A 23,224-nucleotide genomic window follows, 5' to 3' on the forward strand; every position below is an offset into this window, starting at 1 on the left:
GTTTTCCCAGTTATTTAATACCAGTTAGCTATAGCTACCTGGACTTATATCTGGGTCCTCTATTCAGTTCCATTGATCTACATGTCTGCTTTTGTGCCAGTACCATGCTGTTTTTGTTACTATGGCTCTGTAGTATAGGTTAAAATCAGGTATGGCGATACCAGCTGCCTTATTTTTGTTGCTCAGTATTATTTTAGATATTCAAGGGTTTTTGTGATTCCAAAAGAACTTTTGGATTGTTTTTCTATTTCTGTGAAGAACGCCATTGGAATTTTGATGGGGATTGCATATAAATATGTAGATTGCTTTTGGTAAGATTGCAATTTTCACAATTTTGATTCTTCCAATCCAGGAACAAGGTTTGTTTTTCCATTTCCTAGTGTCTTCTGCAATTTCTCACTTGAGTGTTTTATAGTTTTCATTGTAGAGATCCTTTACTTCCTTGGTTAGGTTTATTCCAAGGTACTTTATTTTTTTTGATGCAATTGTGAATGGGAGTAATTCTCTGATTTCATCCTGTGTGTGTTTGTTAGCATATAGGAAGGCTACTGATTTCTGTGTATTTATTTTGTATCCTGCTACATAGCTGTTGGTGTTTATCAGTGCTAACAGTTTGCTGGTAGAGTCTTTAGGGTCCTTTACATATAGAATCATGTCAGCTGCAAATAATAATAGCTTGATTTCTTCCTTTCTAATTTGTATCCCTTTTATGTGTATCTCTTGCCTTATTGCTATGGCTAAGACTTCCAGTAGTATATTAAATAAAAGTGGGGACAGTGGATACCCTTGTCTTGTTCCTGATTTTAGTGGAAAAGCTTCCAGACTTTCCTCGTTTAGTAATACGTTGGCTATGTGCTTGTCATAAATAGCCTTTATTATATTGAGATATGTTCCTTCTATTCCCAGTCTCTGTAGGACTTTTATCATGAAGAGGCGTTGGATTTTGTCAAATGCTTTCTCTGTGTCTAATGAGATGATCATGTAATTTTTGTCCTTCAGTCCATTTATATAAGGTATTACACTTATCGATTTGCATATGTTGAACCATCCCTGCATCTCTGGGATAAAGCCTACTTGGTCAGGGTGAATGATCTTTCTGATATATTCTTGTATTCTGTTTGTCAATATTTTGTTGAGAATTTTTGCATCTATGTTCATGAGGGAGATTGGTGTGTAATTTTCTTTCTTTCTTTTTTTTTTTTTTTGTTTTTTGTTGTTGTTCTGTCTTTGCCTGGCTTTGGTAGCATGGTGATGCTGGCTTCATAGAAGGAGTTTGGTAGGATTCCTTCTTTTTCTATTTTATGGAAAGCTTAAGAAACAGTGGTGTTTGTTCTTCCCTGAAGGTTTGGTAAAATTCAGCAGTGAATTCATCTGGGCCTGGACATTTTTTAGTTGGGAGATTTTTGATAAATGCTTGGATCTCCATGCTTGTTATAGGTCTATTTAAGTGATTAATCTCATCTTTGTTTAATTTAGGTAGGTCATATAAATCCAGGAAATCATCCATTTCTTTCAGATTTTCATACTTTGTGGAGTATATGCTTTTATAGTATGTCCCTATGATTTTTTGAATTTCCCTTGTATCTGTTGTGATGTTACCATTTTCATCTGTAATTTTATTAATTTGTGTCTCTTCTCCCTTTCTTTTGGTCATATTTGCTAAGGGCTTATCAATCTTGTTTATCCTTTCAAAGATCCAACTCTTTGTTTCATTGATTCTTTGCATTGTTTTTTGGCTTCTATTTACTTAATTTCTGCCCTAATCTTTATTATTTCTTCACATCTACTGATTTTTGGTTTGCCTTGTTCTTCTTTTTCCAAGTCTTTAAGGTGAAGCGTTAGGTTGTTTACTTGCGACCTTTTTAGTTTTTTAATATAGACACTTAAAGCTGTAAATTTACTGATTTAACATATAATTTATCCTGATATGGAAGGTGTAATTAGCACTTCTGGCTCAGGCATATATGCCAGGTTTATTAGGCAGGTACTGACCTGGTATAATCTCAGTTACTTTTTGGCATGATTTTGGTCTCAGTTATGCTTGGGTCCCACTGTTGGTTCAAGTAGGCGTGGCTGGGTTCCTGGACAGGCTGCTCTGTTTGCTGGAGCTGGGCACTGAGGGTGGAGGAGGGAGCCGGGCATTGCCAGCGGGGGAGGGGAGGGTGCTGATTCTGCTCTTGTTCTGTTGCTGTTCCATGTGTTCTTCTACCTTGTGATCTGCTCCTCCATGGTTCACTGCCATTCTCCCTTCACGTTTCTTGAGTTTGTCGAGAGCTCTGGTGTGTGGAAAATCCCCTCACCTGGCTTTTCCTGTTCCTCAAGCTGAGCTGGCAGCTGGCTAGCGTGCTGCCATGGCCTTGGATCCCTGTTGCCCTGCGCGGACCCGCTGGAGGCGCTTCTGCTGGCCGGAGTGGGCTCTGGATGCTCTGGATCTCTCCTACTTCTCTGCTGCCATTTCAATTTTCTATACACCTCACTTTTTAGTAAAAGTGTGTATTTTGCTGTTTCCCCCCCCCCCCCGCCCCAGGCTGCTTTGGCGTGGTACCTCTGCTGCCATCTTAACCGGAAGTCCCTCTGTTATTATTTCTGAGGTAGGGTCTCGCTCTAGCCCAAGCTGACTTGGCACTCACTCTGAAGTCCCAGGCTGGCCTCAAACTCATAGAGATCCTCCTACCTTTGCCTCCCAAGAGCTGACATTAAAGACATGCAACACCAAGCCTGGCTTTGACCTTGAACTTTTGATCCTGCCTCTATTTCCTAAGTTCTGGGCTTTTAAACATGTGTCCCGTGCCCTGTTTATGTATTGCTGGTGGCTGAATCCATGCCAGGCCAGGGCGCTCCGACTAAGCTACATCTCGAGCCTGTGCATTGCATTTTAAAAGTTAATTTCCACAGTCCATTTCTGGTTGGTGTGTCATTTTTTTTCCTTTTGCTTTCCTCTTTTTATTTTCTTTTTTTCCTGGTTAGCCTTTTGCAGTCCACCACTGTGTTTAATGAAAGATGAGTGGATTAAAGGAAGCATCCATGAATGAGAGCCCCGCGGAACGCAGAAAGGATGCAGGCAAATGCAGATAAATCCAGGGTTTATTTATTAAGTACAATTCACCTTGAATTCAGAAAAAGGAACTTTTCCACAAAAGGATTAGTGACAAGATTTGAAGAGAGTCCCCCAGGGAAAGAGGATTAACAAAAGGAGACATTATAGAATAAAATAGAAGTGAATTAACAAATCGATTTTCTATAAGGTTTAGAAGACACAGATTTATTTGGAAGATAAATATTTGGTAATTGAAACCTGTAAATGTTTTGTCCCCTGCCCTCTCACTCCCCCAGGGCTGCTGCTCTGCCTTATGAGAATCTTAGAGCTGACGACCGTGGAAGGCTGTCTATTCTGCACAAAGGCTACCACCCTTTTGTTTCCCCTTTTAACATTGAATGTACTTTTTCATACGTTAGTGATTCAAAGGATTTTCTCTTGTAATTAAAGACATTAATTTAAAATGTAATGAGAGTCATTTGCAGATAGTTTCTTTTTAACAGGGGAAATTTTATTTCAGTAGGAATCTTGTTCTGGGTCTTTGTCCGTCATACCTTTTCCTTGCACTTTGCCTGCAGTCCATGAGGAGCGTCTTGGGACTGGTCTTCTCTGTTGACTGCAGGACATGGCAGATTACCTGACAGAGCTGTTATAGGATGTGATGCCCTGTCAGCAGGTGATGCGCTTGGGGTAGGAAATACCACAGGCACTCTGAGCCACGTCGTCCCTTCTCTGAAATGGCTGTGTCTGGATTCCCGCATCTTCACCCTTCCAGAGGATGTGGGGTTGGATTTTTCAAGTCATTAATTTACAAAGGTTTATTGATTTTTCCAATGATATATATGGTTTCTTTGCCTTCAGGATATAGTCTGTGTTGCTGAATGGAGAGGGGGTTGGAGATGGTTATCTGCTGATATGACTCTGGCTCCTCCTACTGTTATTTTTTTCATATCTCTTTTCTTTGCTTCTTTTAATATGGTAATTTCTACCTGATTATATAGTTGGTTTTTAACTGTGCTGCTTTCAGGGAACAAGGTATGACTAATGACATCACTTTTACTGATTCTTTTTAAAAATATTTTATTTATGTATTTGAGAGAAAGAAAGAGAATGGGCACACCAGGGCCATTTTCCACTGCAAATACTCTCCAGATGCATGCACCACCTAGTGCTTCTGGCTTTATGTCGGTGCTGGGGGCTTGAACCCTGGTCCTTAGGCTTTGCAGGCTGTGTAAAACTGAATAGCAAAAGCCTATAAAACAACCTAGAGACAACATTAAACAGTTCTACACTTTGGCACATTTTGGATTTCCAGCCTAACACCTACCAGTTAGCATGGGCCTCTTATTATACCAAGCCCAGATTTACCACAGACTACTTATTATTGTGTTTAAGTTTGTGTGAAAGTGTGGTACTTGAACAACACATTCTTTTCTTACCGTGAAAATATTTCAGTTAACACTCCTAAAGCTTGATACTTTATCCTCTGAGAACAAGTCCAGCAGGCCTCAGGCACAGTACAACAGATGTGCGGCCTTCAGAGATGTTGCTTCCGTGCATAATAGCAAAGGGTAGGAGGTTTGGAAATGGTCAGTAGTTCAGGAACAAATTTTATTTATTTTTACAAAATTTATTTTTATTTGAGAGAGGAGAGTGAGAGAAAGAAAAAAGAAAGGAAGGAAGGAAGGAAGGGAGGAAGGAAGGAAGGAAGGAAGGAAGGAAGGAAGGAAGGAAGGAAGGAAGGAAGGACGGTAAGAAAGAAAGAGAGAGAGAAAGAAGAAGAAAGGACAGATGCACTCTTGCTACTGCAAACTTCAGACACTTTGTGCATCTGGCTTTGGGTACTGGAGAGTTGAACCTGGCACATCAGACTTTGCAATCAATCAATCAATCAATCAATCAATTTTAACCACTGAGCCATCTCCCCAACCCCAAATTTCTTTGCCACATTTTCTCCACAGGTTTCCTAGAATGTGACATGGATGCCTGCACTGCCCATTGCTGGCAATGGTTTTCCTGCCATCTCCATTTCTCCCTGTCCCTCGACTTATCCTGGGGTCTCATTTGTAACAGTAGTTCTTTAGCAAGGGCTTTGGCCTGCCCTTGTCAGGGTCTCAACATGCGGATAAATTTGACACGACACTGTGACATGTGTGTTCTGTGATTTTATTTGGTTAAAGATTGCCCAGTCGATCCTAAACTGTTACAGGCAGATGGTACCTGGAACACTGTAGATGTTTAATACATTTCTGTTGAATAAGATGATTGGTGATTGATCACTGACTTTGCTGATGTTGTGAGCATCTGGTGGGAGATGACAATTTTCTTTTAATTATAAAAGGATGATGATGTTTGCTTTTGCTCACTGAGAAAACCTTAACAGAGAAGAGATCCTTATTCCGCTGAATGAGTATGCATATGAAATCTCATCTGGGACTGTGTTAAAAGCCCAATTTCTACCATGTACACATAGGTACATTGCTCTATAAACAACATTGCTGGGAGTGTGCTGTGGTGTCCCTTATGAAATGTTTAGGGCATGGCGCTGAAAGCCAGGGTTTTGTTCTCAGAGGCTGGGTCTTTTCACCTGTTAAGAGTCCTGTCAGTACCCAGAGCCATCTTGAGAAGACAGTGATGTGAGATAACACTCATAGGTGTCCTGCCTCACAGTACATGCATGGCTCATAGTACGTGTGTGGCTCACAGGACATGCATGGCTGTTATTAGCTGATGTCATGATGGTTTGCCTGGTTGATTTGGTGCTCATGTCTTGTGACTCCTCATTCCCTGTTCCAGGACTTCTCCCCATTTCCCCCTGTTCATCAGTCCTCATTGCAATAACCCTTCTAGAAGGCACTTTTCTCTAAGCATCTCATGCCTGTCAACTCACCTGCATATGGAGGTTCTTGCATTCCAGTCCCCAGCAGCTTCCTGATGCGTCTGCTCTGTGCTGACGTGTGACTGTGGTGGGCAGGCAGCCCACTCTTAGTGTTGCCTGAAGCTGCCCCCAGAGCTAATGCCATGCTAACAGTCATTGATGGGATCTGATCTTGGTGGACTACCTGGAACCTTGTAGTATTCAAACCACACTGAGGCAGGGAGTGGGAAGTTAAAGACCCTGTATTTGAAGAGAAAGTGTGACAAATAGGGGAGTGATTACAAAGAAAAAACAGGGAATGCAGAGGGTTCTAGACTTCTTTCATGCGAAGGTCCATGGGGAAGAACTGTGTATATTGTTAGCCTAAATAAAGGTGACCCGAGGACTAGAGAGATGGCTTAGTGGTTAAGACACTTCTAAGGACCCAGGTTCAATTCCCCAGAACTTAAGACAGATGCACATGGTTACGTAGGAGTCCAGAGTTCGTTTGCAGTAGCAAGAGGCCCTGGCATGCATACTGTCTCTCCCTCTCATAAGTCAGTAAATGAACATTTTTAAAATGTTGACCCAGGTGACAGATAGTACCAAATACCTCTTTAACTACTTTATAAATAGAAACTTGCATAATCTTGACAGCATCCCTTCAAGGTAGCCATAATTATTAGCCTCTGACTCAGTTTCTTCATCAGAAAGATGAGGGTATCTGTGACAGCTTCTCTAAGGGACCAGTGGAGAGCCCGTGGTAAGACGGAGGCCCCATGCAAGCACTCAGTGGGAAGCCCTTGCCATCTGTCCTTTAACTTACAAAGCAGGAGGCAGCAGTTTGCAAGCAGCGGGTCAGCGCAGTTGCATTGAAACAGCAGGACAGAGTCAAGTGCAAATAAATGTCTCCCATGTTTGCCCTCATCAGGTGGCAAAAACCGCACTCCAGAGATCCTTTGGGCAGAACTCTGACTTTGGAGGGACATGAGCTTGCAAGGTCATTTGGGCTTGTGTTGACCAGCATTCATTATTGCAAGTGACTTTCTTCCCAGTTCTCCTCAGTCCTCCCAGCGGTGGCATATTTGAGCGAATGACTGTGTTGCGGGAGGTGTCCAGCCCCGTGGGGTAGCTACACACCTCTGAGCTCCATGCAGTCACACTTTCCTCTGTACCCAGGACTGACAAGCAGACATTGGCTGCCAAGTGTTCCTGTAGGACAGAGTGGTCCCTGGGTTAGAAGAGCTGCTTGGACTGTTCCTTCCCTCTTCCTCATATTTCCTGTCTTAAGTATATGCACCTCTACAGTCTCAGCGTTTGGTTAAAGGAGCTCAAGCTGTCCAGAACTTCCCTTGGTGGCTGACCTGTTTTGTTAGGAAACTTCCTTGGGAAGTAATTTGAAAATCATCTTTGTTGGCAAGTATGGGTTGATCTCACCTTGACTATAAAGAAACAATGACACAATCTAACATTTAAAAAAACAAATTTTCATAAGGTTGGGGTTCATAAAGGGTGTGATATTGGAGGAATGGTAGTGAAGTTTTTCTTTTCTTCCCTTTTAAAAAATGTTTTAAGAGATTTTATTTATTATTTGCAAGGAAAATGAGAGTGAGCACAGCAGGGCCTCTAACCACTGCAGACAAACCCAAGACACGTGTCATTTTGTGCATCTGGCTTTGTGTGGGTACTGGCCAGCCGAATCCAGGTCACTAGGCTTTTCAGGCAAATGCTTAGCTGCTGAGAAATCACCCTAGCCCTTTCCTTCCTCTTATATTTGCTTATACTTATCATTCTCTTATTCTCCCTATAGTGAACATGTTTTTGTTTTTATAATAAGAAAACAACTCATTGTTAGGAAGGTGATTGGAACCAGCTTGCCTGGATGTGAGGCTTGCCTGTACCTTTCTAATTTATGTCTGTGCTACACTTTACGTTTCTCAGTTCCAAAGCAGTGACCAGAGTAGGTAAATGACTCAGCTGTTAAGGTGCTTGCTTGTAAAGCCTAACGACCCAGGTTCAATTCCTTAGCACGTGTGTAAAATCAAGTGCACAAAGTGGTTCATGCATATGGAGTTTGCTTGGAGTTGTTTGTGCCCTTGCCCCCATAAAGAAAAATATATGAAAAAGTGACCAAGTAACAAATTTAGAAAATGGAAAATTCATCCAACATTCTGTTGCATACCCAGCTCCATGAATGCTTTTTTCCCATAGCTTGTACATTTCAAAATGCATCTTTTGTCATTTTGTGTGTAGAGTTCTGTGGTTGTGAACACAGTTGTGTAGGCTTTGGTTGAGGGTTTTTTCTCTTTGAATATAATAACTGCTGGTTTTGGACAAAGGCCAGGCTTTGTGACAGTCTGTTTAATTAATGTCTCCTGCATACAACCTGAGTCAGTCACTCTCCTCTGCACATTTATTACATTTTATAGCCATTATTAGTAAGTTTCTTTGAACCAGACACTTTATATATTTTTAATCACACAAATAATGAATATGTGCCCTTTTTGAGAAATTCTAATAATCTGGTAGCATATAGAGAAAATTATAGTTCTATTAATTCTAGTTTATGACTCTGGACTGGGATAAAATATTTCCAGCTTAGTGTTTGCTCTTCCCTGATTAGAGAAATCATTGCTTCTTGTCAGAAGACGCAGAAAAAATCATGTGCCGTGAAGTATGCTTGCATAGACTGCAGAGCCACCTGGAAAAAGAATTAATTGCTTTAGGAAATGCCCCAGGTTTGGCGTATATGCTTAATACACTGAAACCTGAAATCATATTGCAAGGACATGCTAATGATCAGACTGTACAAAAGACCCAGTGACATGGAGCAGGGTCCTCAAAGGGGATTGTGTGTCCTGATGTTGTGTGTAATCAGTGACATGTGTGTAACCAGTGTCATGGAACAGTCCCCAAGGGGAATTTTGTGTCCAGATGCTGTGTGTAATCAGAGGAGGATCCCATCTCTGCTCACACAGCAGGGGACCTTCTCTGTTTCCTCTTGATGTTCTTGGACAGAACACTATGTTGCTTAACCTAAATTCATAGCCTTGGAAAGAATTGAGGGGAGTTTTGAGCTTATGTTGGGGGGGCAATCTTTCATTTTCACTATGCCATGTTTGTACATGTGGGAATGCATGGTCATATGTGTGTGTGCATATGCATGTGGAGGCTGGAGGTTGACTTCATGTGTCTTCCTCAGTTGCCTCCACTTTATCTATTGAGACAGGGTCTCATGCTGAATATAGAGCTCACCAATTTGGCTGCCTGTCCCTGCTTCCTAAGCACTGGGATTATAGGTGTGCACCACCATGCATGGCATTTTGCATGGGTGCTAGAGATATGAACTCATGTTTGCATGCTGGCTTGGTAAGTGTTTTGGTGAATGAACCATTGCCCCCAATCTCAAAAGTTACTACTTTTTGAAAATTTTAAAAACTGTTTATTTATTTTCAAACACACAGAGAGAGAGAGAAGAGACAGACTGAGAGAATGGATACCCGAGGGCCTTCAGCCACTCCAAATGAGCTCCAGACACATGTGTTACTTTATGCATCTAGCTTTATGTGGGTACTGGAGAATTGAACCTGGGTTGTTAGGCTTTGCAGGCAAGTGCCTTAACTGCTGAGCTATTTCTTCAGCCTTACTTTTTAAAATTTTTAATTAAAATTGAATTTTATAAAAGGTTATACTCATATATCCCTTAACCCCTACTTCCATTCCATTGAGGACCCTCATCAGGCATTGTTGGTATTCACTGTGGGGTTCTGAGGGTCACCATCAGTCTCTGTATGTGGAGGAAGACTATGCCTCCAGCTAACCCTACTCACCCAGTCGCTCTTATAATCTTTCTTTCCCTTTTTCCACAATGTTCCTTGGGCCTTGGTGGGCATGTTAGAACTCTGAATCAGTGTTGAGTTCTCTGCAGCCTCTGGATTTCTGCTTTGGTGTGTCTTGAGTAAACATAGTATGTGTCACCATCTCCCTGGAGCTGGTTGTCAGGCTAGCAGTGAGAGTAGTATTTCTGTTGCTGCTTCTTCTATAGTGCCTCCTGGGATTCTGTGGATGTGGTAGAGGTGACCTGTCTCATGTTAGACAGCCAGCTGGCTTTCCTTACCATATCGATGGATTCTGGACCTCATTAGTATTCTCTTAAATTACAAAAGAGGTAAGAGGCTCAGCAATGCCATAGCTTATTTTTTTTTTTTGCCACAGAAATAACTGAACTGTTCACCCCACACCTGGGTTGATGTAGGTATCTTGCTGTTGCTTCTCCTTGACACTGGTGATCATGGCCATAGACGTACTCTTAATCTAGCTTTCAGTGTTCCCTGAGGAAACATCCATATTTGTAAAGCACAAATCTATATCTTAAGCATTTTAAAACCTGCTTTCAGTATAGATGGTTTTCTCCCTATGTGTCTTCTTTTTTCCATTAAAAACAATTCTAGGACTGGAGAGATGGCTTAACAGTTGAGGCACTTGCCACACGCACAAGATGGCGCATGCATCTGGAGCTCGTATGTTGGTGGCTAGTGGACCTGGTGTGCACTTTCTCTCTCTGTCTGCCCTCCTCTCTCTCCTGCGTGCAAGTACATGCGATCTCTCATTCTCTCTGAAATAAGCAAATAAATAAATAAAATATTAAAAAAAAAACAATTCTGAAAAGGGTTCGTGGGTTTTGCTAGAGACCACAGCAGCCAGTGGTATGTCACCTCCCAACCCTGAAGGCCTAGCATTGTATAAGGGTAAACATGAGGTTGAATTAATTTCCTTATCATTTCCTAGTGTACTTTAGGAGCAAACACAGTGGTAACATAGTGATTTTATGTTGGAGTTCATGAAGAAAAAGAGAAAGACACATTAGTGAAGTTTCCCAGGACTCTTAAAAATGCCACAGAAATTCTCATCTCAAGAGCAATATGTAGTCCAGGAGTGAGTGTCTACATCTGTGATCCCAGTTTTTAGAAGGCTGAGGCAGGAGGATCAAGTTCAAGGCCAGCATGGGTGACATGACATAGTGATTTGCAAACCAGTCTGAGCTACATTTTGGGACTCTTGTTTCAAAAAAAGAGAAGATGAATATGTGGAGTTCTCTAAGCTTCACCAATTCCTCAACTCCAGGCATTATTTCATGACTAACAATCAGGTGTGTGAGGACCCAAAGACTTGGTTTCTTCCCATAATGATGAATAAGAAATGAGTGCGATACGACTTCTGGGGAGACATAAGTTGATGTCTATTCACCCAAGATAGAGAGTATGCCAACAGGCCAAAGGATAGATTCTGTTCAAGTCCAGCTGTTTACTGGGGTTGTTCATAAGAACATGGATAACTCAAAAGTAGCTATACCACTGGTCAAATCCCTGGGTGATTTCTGGACAGGTATACCATGGAAGAGTCCTACCCCAGTCAACTGTCTACCTCATAAATAGTGGTGACCAGACCCCAGAGAAGGGAGGGACCTTTCAAAGGTATCAGGTAAACACTTTATGAGTCTCACAGAGTCCTTACCTTCCTGCTACCTCTTACTCTCCCTCCAAGTTCTCCAGCAGTTCATCTGATCTGTTTCAAAATGGCAATGATCATGTCCAAACCCAGAGGACACTTCTGCACTGCATAGCCTCAGAATATTAATGGATGCACATAAAAACACAGGCTTATGTGTTTGCTTACCAAATGGAAGACTGGGTAGTCATGGCGTGTCTCTCCTCTGAAACACAGAGATAAGAAAGGACCAAGAAGTATCTTAGTCTTAGAATGGGACAGAATCATTGTTGCTTGGTCCTGACTCCAGGCTGCCTTCTTTCCCTCACTCAGTGTGACCAATCTGGTCTCTGGAGGTGTTTGAGTTGGTGGATCTGAAATAGATTTCTAATTTCTTTTGTATTCTAATAGCAAGATTTTAAAGATACTGGGGAAAAGTTCCATGTGTTGGGCTTGATTAAACCTGTCAAAAAAATCATTTGATTCTAAAGTTGGTGAAATTTTTAGAAGGTTCACAGGATGATTCTCCCTCTCAGTTCAGGGCAGGCTCTGATTCAGTGCCCTCATTTTGGAAGCTATGCATGTGGGCTGGTTCCCTACTGCAAACTCCCAGAAGACCTGTGGGTTTCTGTGGGCCATGGGAGGCAAGGAAATGTTTTACAGAAAAGGCCAAGAGGTGATGTAAGATGTTTAAACAAAGGAGGCAGATGCTGTGTGTGGCTTTGCATAGCCTCTGCTAATGATCATATGGAATTCTCTCCCAGAATCTCCCCAGCCTTCACAAGAAGAGAAACTGGGGGATAACTTTTTGTCTCAGCATGGGGGAGGGTTGGCTAATGACCGTTTGCCGAGCATTGTCTCACATGGTTCTTCACATTTGCAGGAGAAATCCAGGGCCCAGCTGTGCCCCACCCACACGTGGGTGTCTCTGTTGAGTTTGGAAAAGACAGAGTTAAAGATTCATTCTAATGCAGGGTCCTAACACCCATTCCAGCTTTTGGCTCAGTAACTACAGAAATCACTTTAGGAGCTGCAAATACTATTAGCTCTAAGCTTGTTATGGATCTTGTGGACTCATTCAATGATTGCCTTCGATTTCCAGGACATCTTGGATATAGAATTAAAAAGACTTTAGTTAAGCCAATTAAGTTTGGTGGCGCCTGGGCAAGGAATAAGGTATGCCAGAGAAGGTCATTGATGTTATTCAAATAGCAGCTTTTTTGTGCTCGGATTAAGGACATTAGACAAAAGGTGCAATGATTTTTTTACGACATGTTCCTTTCTGTGTTGCCTTGTCTGGAACCTTTGTCACCTGAGTGTGGTCATGCTTACACACACACAAGTGACTGGGTTATCCTTTCTGTGGGTTATGACTTGATTACACGGGCTCTCAAGTATCAGCGGCACAGATTGCTCCTGTCCGAGGTTTACCTGAGGGTTCACTTTTGCTTGCAGGTTGTCAGTGTTTTAAATGGAAGTATGATGTTAAAGGGCCCAGGTTCAAATCTTGGTTTGTCTGTGTTCCTGTTTCTGTTATTTAGAGCTTGCAGATGACTCTTCAGCTGGGGTTCTGTGAATCAGGTCCTAATCTGTCCAGTGGGCTCATGGGGTTACATTGCCAGGGAAATGTGAAAAGAATTGAAGAGTGTCACTTCTGGGTGCAGGAGTTCAAGAGGCAAGCACACCCTCGTCACTCCCATCCTTGTCTGAATGCACAAGACTCTGTGCTGTGATACAAAAGCAAGGTGGGAGGATTGTGGACCCCTGAGTCACTACATGGGGGGGTTGGTAAGCCTGCTGGCCAGGGACCTCTTCGTGAGATGATTATGCAAATAAGAAATATACCTCTAATTGCAGTAGGTCGTTGGGGTTTGGGGATATTGTAATAGCTTACATCCCCTTGTGTGATAAAACACTTGATGACTGGGTGACTGTGAGTCAGTTACCTGATTTTCTGTGCCTGAATTGCCTAACCTGTAAATTAGGGAAAATAATACCTACCTGACCCAAAATAAGTGGTCAGTAAATGCTGGCTATGCCTATTAATAATAAATTATAGTTCTTGTTCCCTTTAATTCTTAGGGAGCAGGAAGGATGGATTTCTTTCAATTGGAACAACAGAAAAAAAGTGTGTCTGGAAGAAGTAGGCTGCAGAAAGCAATTGATCTCAACTCGTAGTGGTTTGTAAAGTAACATTTGATAGTTTGTATTTTGGCTGTAATGAGATTTGTTTGTGAATGTAAAAGGTACCCAAGTATATGCCAGTGAGGTTTCTTCTCTGACATATGTGGGCCTGTGATCATTGTTTGGTGGACTATGTTCAGAATAGCTTTGGGTACCCTTCAACATCTCGAGTTGCAGATATCTTCTTTTTCTATTTTTCAATAAGTATCAAGGCCATTTGGCCTTGTTTGTAGATAAATGAATTTCCCATTTGGGTCCTACATGACACTGACATGCCAGGTAAGGATAATTCCGTTCACAGTTGGTTAAGGTACTTACCTATGACTTAAAGCCCCCTGTTTCAAACAGGAATACAAGAAAGACAACACCCTCACTCCATGTTATTACCACAGAGCTCAAGCTTATCAGTGACATTTGTCCAATTGACTGTGGTGAATGGTGAAAGCTTATGAGACTTATCAGGATGAAAAAGAAGAAAACAGGAGAGACAGCAGCATAGGAGAGGAGAGATATCCATCTCTTAATTCAGGAGCTGCCAGTCTAGAAGTAGGAGACATCCGTCTGTCAGAGACCACCCCAGTGTCCTGAGGGATGGCTTCTTCCAGGCTCTGTGAGAGCATGTGCTCCTGGACTCTAGGACTGGAACTCTCTGGGATTTTTGTGATTATGCCTTGCTTAAATTATATGCCACAATGGCACTAGAGAAGTTACTGAGACCACATCATTCTTTTCTTCCAACTGGGCACTAATGAAAGAACATGAGGGGACTCACTATATTCCTAGCTGGTCCACCTCCATGTGGCTCACTGCTCACAGGGGCTTCTCCTCACTCTTCCTGCTTGTTCCAAGGTATCTTGTCTCCTTTTCTGGTTGCTTTGAAAGAGAATATTATGCCTTCCCTCAAGGATTTTCCTTAGACATCACAGACCTGGTTGAAGACAATAGGAAGAGTAGGTATTTGGGGACATTTTTGACATTTCTTGGGCATCCTGTATGAAACAGAATTGTCTATCCAATGTGGCACTTTCCATGTTCAGACATAGTGTCTTTCTGTGATGGAGAATTGCAGGAAGGCAGTTAGTTCTGTTGTTGTTACAGTGGTGGAGTGTTCCTAACATCAGCTTTAAAAGATTTGGAAGTATATTTACTTGGAGATGTAATTGCTCTGAAGTGTTGGTTATAGAAGTGCCACTTCTGCATGCAGTAATTGAGTTGAGAGGAATGCTAAGTAGGTTCATGTCATAATAAGAAAATGACACTGCCTATATGGAGAGACCCCAAAATTGTAGATGATTAGTTTTCATTGCAACATCTTTAGTGAAAAATCTGAAAACTGTCATCCTACCGTACAAATATATAGACTTCCAGCAAGCGATTTCCATTAGAAGAACTCCATCCACAGAAAAGCTGTTGCCAGCGACCCCTCAGAGATTTGGGAATATATTAAGAAAATGCCACATCCTAGAGTAACATTCTGAGGTACTTGGTCTGGTAGATTGTGAATGTGGGTTGAGTGTTACTTGTGACTGAAGAAAGACATTTAAGAACAATTGTTTGGACTTACTGCCACCTCTCTCAATAAGGGCATCATATTTTGAGTTCTTTATGTGCTCCGCATCTTTACCTTTGAGGATTCTAAGAAAATTTTGGAATCTTGTATATATTTTACTATGAAGGAAGAGATGTTGTTGGAGGCCAGGAAACTTGTCACGTAGCTAGTAAATTGTGCCCTGAGAACTTGTACTTCATACACCTGGCTGGGGAGTCACTGGTCTTAGCCCCATGCCAGATTGCCTGGCAGGAACAAATTGGTAGTCCTACTATGATTTGGACCCTGCCTCTCAGGCTTTGAGGCAGCAACTAGCACTGAAGCACAGTGGACATGCCCGATATGGTCAGTGGTCTTCATTGCGGATCACAGAAAGCACACAAGGGGAATTGCTGGAGGGACATAAGCTTATAGTTTCTGTACTGTTGGAGGGCAAGTCTGTCTTCTCCCAGCTTGGGGTGTTCTAGTTGGTCCCCATAGTCACCAGATAGAAGGAATGTCCCAGGGAAGGTTGGAAAATTCCTTCAGCATTCTTCCTATTGTCCCAATGCATAACAGCTGGCCCAACCTCCATGGGGTAATCTCTCAAAACATTGCAGCCACATTTTTTTCTGTGTCGTAGCCTTCTGCTCTTTTAGCTTTGCTTAAGTTCTCAGAACACAGGAAATACACAGTCAACCTCTTATACAAACTGCCTTTAGCCTGGTCCTGACAAACTTGCTTTTTTTTCCTTGCATAAGCCAAGCCTACACAGTTCTTTCTGCATTTAAGTCTTTCAGACTCTGGCCAGAATGGTCCATCCAATTCTGCTTACATCACTGCAAGGCATCTCTTAAGCCACTATTTCAAATCCTTTGACATCCCTCCTGCAAATCAGTTCCCAGAAGCCCAAAGCCTCACAGTCAGGTTTCCAGCAGCAACAACTCCACTCCTCTTGGTCCTGGCTTTTTGCTGTAGTTACCTTCTCATTGCTGAGATAAACTACCCACCCAAAAGCAGCTGCTGGAGGAAAATGTTTGTTTATGTTTACAGTCTAGAGGGGAAGCTGCGTGATGGCAGGGGAAAGCATGGCACAAGCAGAGACTGGACTCACCTCTATAGCAGGTGGAAAACAGCAACAGGAAAGTGAGTCAAACTCTGGCAAGGAACTGGCATAACACCCCTATGCCTTTCCCCAATAACACTCCTCCTCCAGCAAGGCTCCACCTCCAAATTTGTCATCAACTGAGGACTACACACACATTCAAAACATATGAGTTTATGAGGAACATTGGATTCAAATCTCCACAGGCAGAATAGCTAATATATCCTTCACCTCTAAGGAGGGTTGATTTATCTTGGTTCATGATTTTAAAAGGTGCCAAACATCATGATGGGCAAGACATGAGCATATCCTGGAGGTGGGAGTTTGGAGTGTGGCTTATTCATATCTTGGTGGATCAGGAAGATTGGGACTGGAAGTGAGACTAAGTTGTAACACCCTAAGACCTGTCCCCTTTGCCTGTGATTTTCAGTGAGGCCCCATGTTCCAAAGGTTTCACAACCTCACTAAACACTGCCACTGCCTGAGGACCAAGTGTTCAGACACATGAGTCTGTGAGAAGACCTTTTACAAACCGTAACTGCTTTGTCAGTGACAGGGTTTATGGGGACATTTGGTGTTGGGGGTTTCCAGGGAAGTGTAGGAGGTGGGTAGGTATTTGTGGTGCCATCTCCTCCCCTGGATCTTCTGTCAGGTTTCATTTCATACCATCAGGCATGGTGGTGGTGCACACCTTTAATCCCAGCACTTGGAAGGCAGAGTAGGAGGATAGCTGTGAGTTTGAGGCCACTCTGAGACTACATAGTGAGTTCTAGGTCAGTCTGGGCTAGAGCAAGACCCTACCTCCAACAAAACCCAACCAACCAACCAAACAAACAAAAACCCCACAAAGGTTTCAAAGATTTCATGTCACTATTTATTGAAAATGGAGCGAGGAATTGATGTTCGGGTGCAGCCATTTGATTTGATCCTCACTGCTCTCCATGCCTGTCCTCTGTACTACTATTTTCCTCTGTATACTATTCGAGCACATTGGGATCTCCTCTCCTGTGATTGATTTTTATCCCATCTACTTTGATTGGTATGGAGTCTCCTGACTTGAGTTCTCTCTGGGGGAAGTTCCAGGTGACTCACTTCTAGATATGCAGTTATCATGTAGAGAGAGAAAAAAAAAATGACCCAAATATATGAGCAACATTAAGTGTCCTGACAGTGACATAGTGCTTTTCTTTTGCTGGTGTTTGTGTGAAATGATCCAGCAAAATAGATGCCACAGAAATCATGCATTTCTATGTCTCCCCTCTCAAGTGATAAATGTTCTTGCCTTGCCAAGGGATTTCTTGCCAAATACCTATTCTGCTAGCAGAAGGAGTAGAAGCCTCAGATGTTCTCTTGTGAATCACTGGGGAGCGCAGCCTCGCAGGATCGCCCTGCTTCTGTGGCTTGAATGCTAAGTGGTCATCTGCAAAGGCCTCTGTTCTGTTCAGACTTGGAGAGAAGTCACCCATAGGCTACTGTTGCACTTGGGTCTTTCAGCCACTGCCACACAGGCTGCTGTGCCTGGACACTTCAGCCACTGTGCAGAGCTGGGGGAGGCAGCCAGGGGAATGTCAGCTTTGTCAACCATCCTGTTGGAAGGCAGCTGTTGCATGAGAAAGGCACACATATGATGATGCACTTGCTAGAGTCCACAGGACCACTGGGGTTTGGGATGGTTCATTACAAGTGAAGACCATGCAGGGAACATTCGGATGTTCTCCCCATGAGACTGCTCTGGAGATTAGACACCATTGTCATTATCTCTGGTGTTCTGAACAAGCATACCAATGCCCATGTGGTGGAATCACTGCTTAAGTGACCCAGCCAGGCATTGCAGACAGCTGCTATCAACCCTCTTTTTTTTTTTTTTTTTTTTTCTAGGTAGGGTCTCACTCTAGCCCAGGCTGACCTGGAATTCACTATGTAGTCCCAGGGTGGCCTCGAACTCATGGCAATTTTCCTACCTCTGCCTCCTGAGTGCTAGGGTTAAAGGCATGTGCCACCATGCCTGGTTCAACCCTCCTTCTTTAAAAAAAAATTATTTATTTATGAAAGAGAGAGACACATATACAGAGAGAAAGAGAGAGAATGGGTGCTCCAGGGCCTCTAGCCACTGAAATGAACTCCAGACACATGTACATGTGCATCTGGCTTATGTGGGTTCCAGGGAGTCTAACCTGGGTCCTTAGGCTTTGCAGGTCAGTGCCTTAACCACTAAGCCATCTCTCCAGCTCCTGTCAGCCCTCTTGATGTGTTTCTCTGAAAGAGCCTGATTCTTGCCCCTCTCCCTCTTTGCCCTGGGCCCTGCCCACTCCATCTGGCTTCTTCCTTGCCCTTGTAAGTTTTCTTAAAAGCACACCCCTGACCTCTGGTCTGTCTCCCCTTAAGGCCTTTGGTGGCTCATGGTATCTGTCTTCAAATTCCTGCTCACTTATGTGAGTGTGGCGGATGCCCCAGCTCTCCGGCTCCTTGTGTGTGCTCTGGCAACATGGAGCAGGGTCGGCTCCCTGAGACACGGGCAGCCGCAAATGTCTTGACGTTTCTGGTTTGTCCACTTAACATTTTCATCTCCAACTGTGTCTCCTCTTCCCAGGCTTGTCATCCTTCAAGGATCCAGCAAGATGGGGGATCATTGCCTTGCATCCTTCACCTCTGGCCTGTTGTCACTACAACATGTACTGATCAGGGAGCCAAAGACTCCCTCAGCTGTCATCTCACTCATTGTTCTGTTTATGGTGTCAGCCACCCCTCCCATCTGGTGTACTAGAGACACAAAGTATCTGAGACAAATAGCTAGAATATTAGAGACAGGAACCCAGCTAGACAACTCTGGTCTTTATTGTGGGGGCCCAGCCAGATATTCCTTTTATGTCCTTTCATATCTTCCTTGTGTGGGATTTTGGGGACCTCCTCACATGTTCCTAGTTCCTTTCTAACTGATTGATATATCTGAAGCAAAAGACATTCCTGGTACAGTCCTTGGAATGAGCAGAGAGCTTGGCTGCCTGCACGGCTGTGTGGGAAGGTTGCTCAGAGAGGGGGTGCACTACAGGTGCCCTGTAGCAATGTCTCCTGGAGGCTCTAGGCATCGTCTGAGTGCCCTTACTCTCCAGTTATCTGGACCAGCAAGAACTGTGTGTGAAAGATTTGTAATTGCATAGCCAACTGTGAGCATGATGTGTCTTCCTAGCTGTGTATATATGCAGATTAGTGACCTAAAAACGTAATCAAAACCTGCCTATAATACATAACAACATACTACATTGCTGTTTCTTACATTCTTTGACAGCTTGGTGTGAACCTGTGAAACTCTGATATGCCCTTGTACCTCACTCCATCTAGTCGCTAGAGGTCAGGTTGGTCTCCTTAAGGTTCCTTCTTAAGGCTTATGATATATTATTAGCATTCTATGCTACTAAGGGCTGGTTAGTGGTTAAATGGAAGTCATGGAGTTATTTTATCTGTTATTCAAAATTTTTCTGATTCCAGCAGAGTAAAGCTTTATGCTGAGATTAGTTATGAGTTGTTCTGGGAGACAACAGCACTTCATGAGGTCAGTAGCTCCTTCTCACAGAGCAGATCAGGCAAGGGTCCCCCGTGAAGTCCATTTATCTAAATTACCTGGAACCACAGGACCACAGAAAGAAGATAAGAGTTGATTACACTTCTCTGTAAATGTGAGGTTGGCATTAGTTTTGTTGTTGTTGTTGTTTTGTTTGTCCTGCTGACTTGTATAAGAACAGGATCTTGCTTCTTCTAGAACTTAAGGCCACATGCCCCCACCTGACTCTTGGGAGCTAGGAATTCCCTTTTAGTCATAGGGATCTGGGGAGTTACCTCCTTACAGTCATTCCTTTCCCTGAAATCTGCCCTAGCCTCAAACCGGAAGCTTATCCTGACAGATAAGATTTTCTTTCTTTCTTTATTTTATTCCTGTCATGCTGTGGTCAAGCTTTGCACATGAAGAATGAACATTCTCCCATGGAATTACATCCCGAGTCCCTGGCTTTCTTGCACAATCTGCAGTATTCTTGCCTCAGAGGCTTTGGGAATTTGTACTGGGAAGGGATGTGTTTTGAATGACATATGAACACATGCTACTTTCCTAGCTGAGCCTGAGGTATAATGTGATCTCTACTGACCAGAAATTGGCATCCCCTTCCAGTTTTCTTTTTTGAAGGAAATGAAGAAGAAGGGGGATGCAGAGAAGCTATACATTTATATCTTATAAATTATCTTGCTATGAAATAGCTTTGCAAATTTTGCTTTAATATTTTATTTCTTTATTTATGAGAGAGAGAGAGAGAAAGAAAGAATGGGTGTGCCAGGGCCTCTAGCCACTGCAAACAAACCACAGATGCATGTACCACCTTGTACATCTGGCTTATGTGGGTACTGGGAAAATGAACCTAGGTCCTTAATCTTCACAGGCAAGCACCTTAATTGCTGAGCCATCTCTCCAGCCCTGTAGTTTTCATTTTAAAATAATTCTCTGGATATCATAGAGCCAGGAAGCAAAACAAACCCATTGTTTTTCCTAAGTAGGGGTTAGTGAGAAAATCAGTTTCCCCCACTTTTTAAGTTCTCCAGCCTTTCTATAGCCACACAAACACGACTATATTATTTTCCTATGGAATTGAAAAGAATTTTGAATGCCCCATTGAAGATTCTTGCTAATAAGCAACATCAGTTTCCAATGGGAACATATTGAAATCTTTTAGTTAAATCAATCTGTATCCTAGGATCCCGTTCCTTTAACGGTGTCCCTCTCTCTCTTTACAGAAATACAAAGAATATGAGAAGGATGTGGCCATAGAGGAAATTGACGGCCTTCAGCTGGTGAGAAAGCTGGCAAAGAACATGGAGGAGATGCTGCACAAGAAGGCCGAGGCAGTGCGGGTAAGTCCTCTGGAATTTGTTGCTTGCCTAAAGACACAAAGGTGGTAGCTCCTGGGACTGGCACGGGCATGCACTCAGCTCTCAGACGTAAAGGCCAGCCAGTACGTAAGTGCCTTTATTAATTTGGGTGAACCAGGAAAAACAACTACAGAGAGTCTTTCTCATAGCTGGGTCCCAGTGCCGGCTTCCCGGTTGGGATGTTACGCCTTCAGCCGAGGAGCGAGGAGGACAGGCAGGTGAAGTCTGGAGGTAGTTGGATGTACTCCTCTCTCCCGTCAGTGTGGTCTGTGTGGACCAGCATGGCTCCCTGAAATTTCATATGATCAGCTGGACAAATAGAACGTTGTTACGTACTAACATTAGTTTGGATTCCCAAGATGGCTCCTGACTTTATTCTTTGTTACCAACCAAATAGGGCACCTTATTTTGTTGATTTAGGGCATGAGAATTATTTCAGTATCCTACATGAATACCACTTTGGAATATAATTACTGGGAAAATTATAGCCTAAAGTCTTTTTTTTCCTAATGTATAGTTTAGCTTTCAGTTTTAATAAGCTTTTATTTATTATTACTTTATTAGAAGATTAGTTTTTGCCTTGCCAGGCATGCTGGTACACGCCTTTAATCCTAGAACTCGGGAGGCAAAGGTAGGAGGATCACGGTGAGTTCAAAGGCCACCTTGAGAATACGTAGTGAATTCGAGGTCAGCCTGACCTAGAATGAGACCCTATCTGAAAAAAAAAAAAAAAAAGATAAGGTTGATTTTTATTTATACATTTGAGAGAGAGGGGTGAGTGAGAGCAAGAGGCAGGTAGAGAGAGAATGGGTATGCCATGGACTGTAGCAAACGAACTCAAGACACATGTGCCACCTTGTGCATCTATCTGGCTTGCATGGGTACTGGGGAATCGAACCTGGGTCCTTAAGCTTTGCAGGCAAGCGTCTTAACTGCTGAGCCATATCTCCAGCCCTAAGATCACTTTTTAAAGATCACTTGTGCATCTGGATAACGTGGGACCTGAGGAACCGAGCCTCGAACCTGGGTCCTTAGGCTTCACAGGCAAGCGCTTAACTGCTAAGCCATCTCTCCAGCCCTAGCCAGAGTCTTTTTACTGATTCTAGAGCCTGCAGGGCTCCAACAATTCCGAGTCTCTGTTCCCCTGAAGGACTGGGGTTGCAGACATCTATAGCCATGCTCAGGTGTTTGTGTAGCGTCTGGAGAATTTCTCTGGTGATTTCAGGCCCTCATGCGTGTGCAGGAAGCACAGCTAACCTCTTAGCCTTCCCTCTAGCCCTCTAAAACATTTTTTTTTTGTCCTAATTCTGAGTCAAGAAAGAGAGATATCTTAGTAAGGATGTGAGTTTGAAGCCAGATTTGGTGGCTCATGAATGTAACCCTAACATTCATGAAGCTGGGGCAGGAGGCTTGCCATGAATTGAAGGTCAGCTTGGGCTCCAGAGTGAGATCCAGGTCAGCCTGAGCTACAGGAAGACTCTACTTCAAAAAAAAAAAAAATGTGCCTGAGTGTCACCTGGGCATATAGGGCTTGCCCTTGCCACTAATGACACTTTGCCCTTTGGCAAAACAATCTGTAGCCTCAATTTCTTCTTGTGTAAAATGGTACAAATTAACACAGGCATGGGCCAGTGAGACAAACTCTGTGTTCTCTTACTTAGGGCTGCCATAGGTAAGGTTCTCAGTCACTAGAGCTGCTGCTGTGAGTCGGGCTCATTGTGGAATGAAGATGCAATTTCTTAGTGGAAATTCTGAAGAACATTTTGGAGAAAAAGAATATTTTTTGTGCTATAAAAATACTGGACTGAACTGGAGAGATGGATTAGCTGTCAAGACATTTGCCTGGGAAGCCGAAAGATTCAGGTTCAATTCCCCAGTACCCATATAAGCCAGATATACAAGGTGACACCCAGGTGTTTTATGTTTTATTTTAAGCACTAGTAGCAGCATTATCAGTTTGAGTGGGGGAATTATTGTCTTAACTTGGATTTCTTTGTGAATCACAGAACCCTGAGTCAAAACAAATCCTTCTTGTCAGGTATTTGGTCACAGCAACAGAAAAATAAGTAATATGTGCTTTCTTGATATTCTAAAAGTTTTACCAGTGTCCAC

The 23,224-nt window shown here is 42.9% G+C and overlaps 1 protein-coding gene across 2 annotated transcripts in view; it reads left to right on the forward strand.

The window, feature by feature from the left end:
* The window catches only part of Cacna2d3 (calcium voltage-gated channel auxiliary subunit alpha2delta 3), an 877,750-nt gene that overhangs the window by 173,129 nt on the left and 681,397 nt on the right, over positions 1-23,224 (forward strand). For both annotated transcript variants that reach the window (XM_004652732.3, XM_045136092.1), the window contains exon 3: positions 20,978-21,094. In XM_004652732.3, coding sequence (XP_004652789.3) covers positions 20,978-21,094 — 117 coding nt within the window. The remainder of the gene's footprint in view (positions 1-20,977; positions 21,095-23,224) is intronic.

The sequence above is a fragment of the Jaculus jaculus genome, chromosome 16, assembly GCF_020740685.1.
Source record: "Jaculus jaculus isolate mJacJac1 chromosome 16, mJacJac1.mat.Y.cur, whole genome shotgun sequence".
Lineage (NCBI taxonomy): Eukaryota > Metazoa > Chordata > Mammalia > Rodentia > Dipodidae > Jaculus > Jaculus jaculus.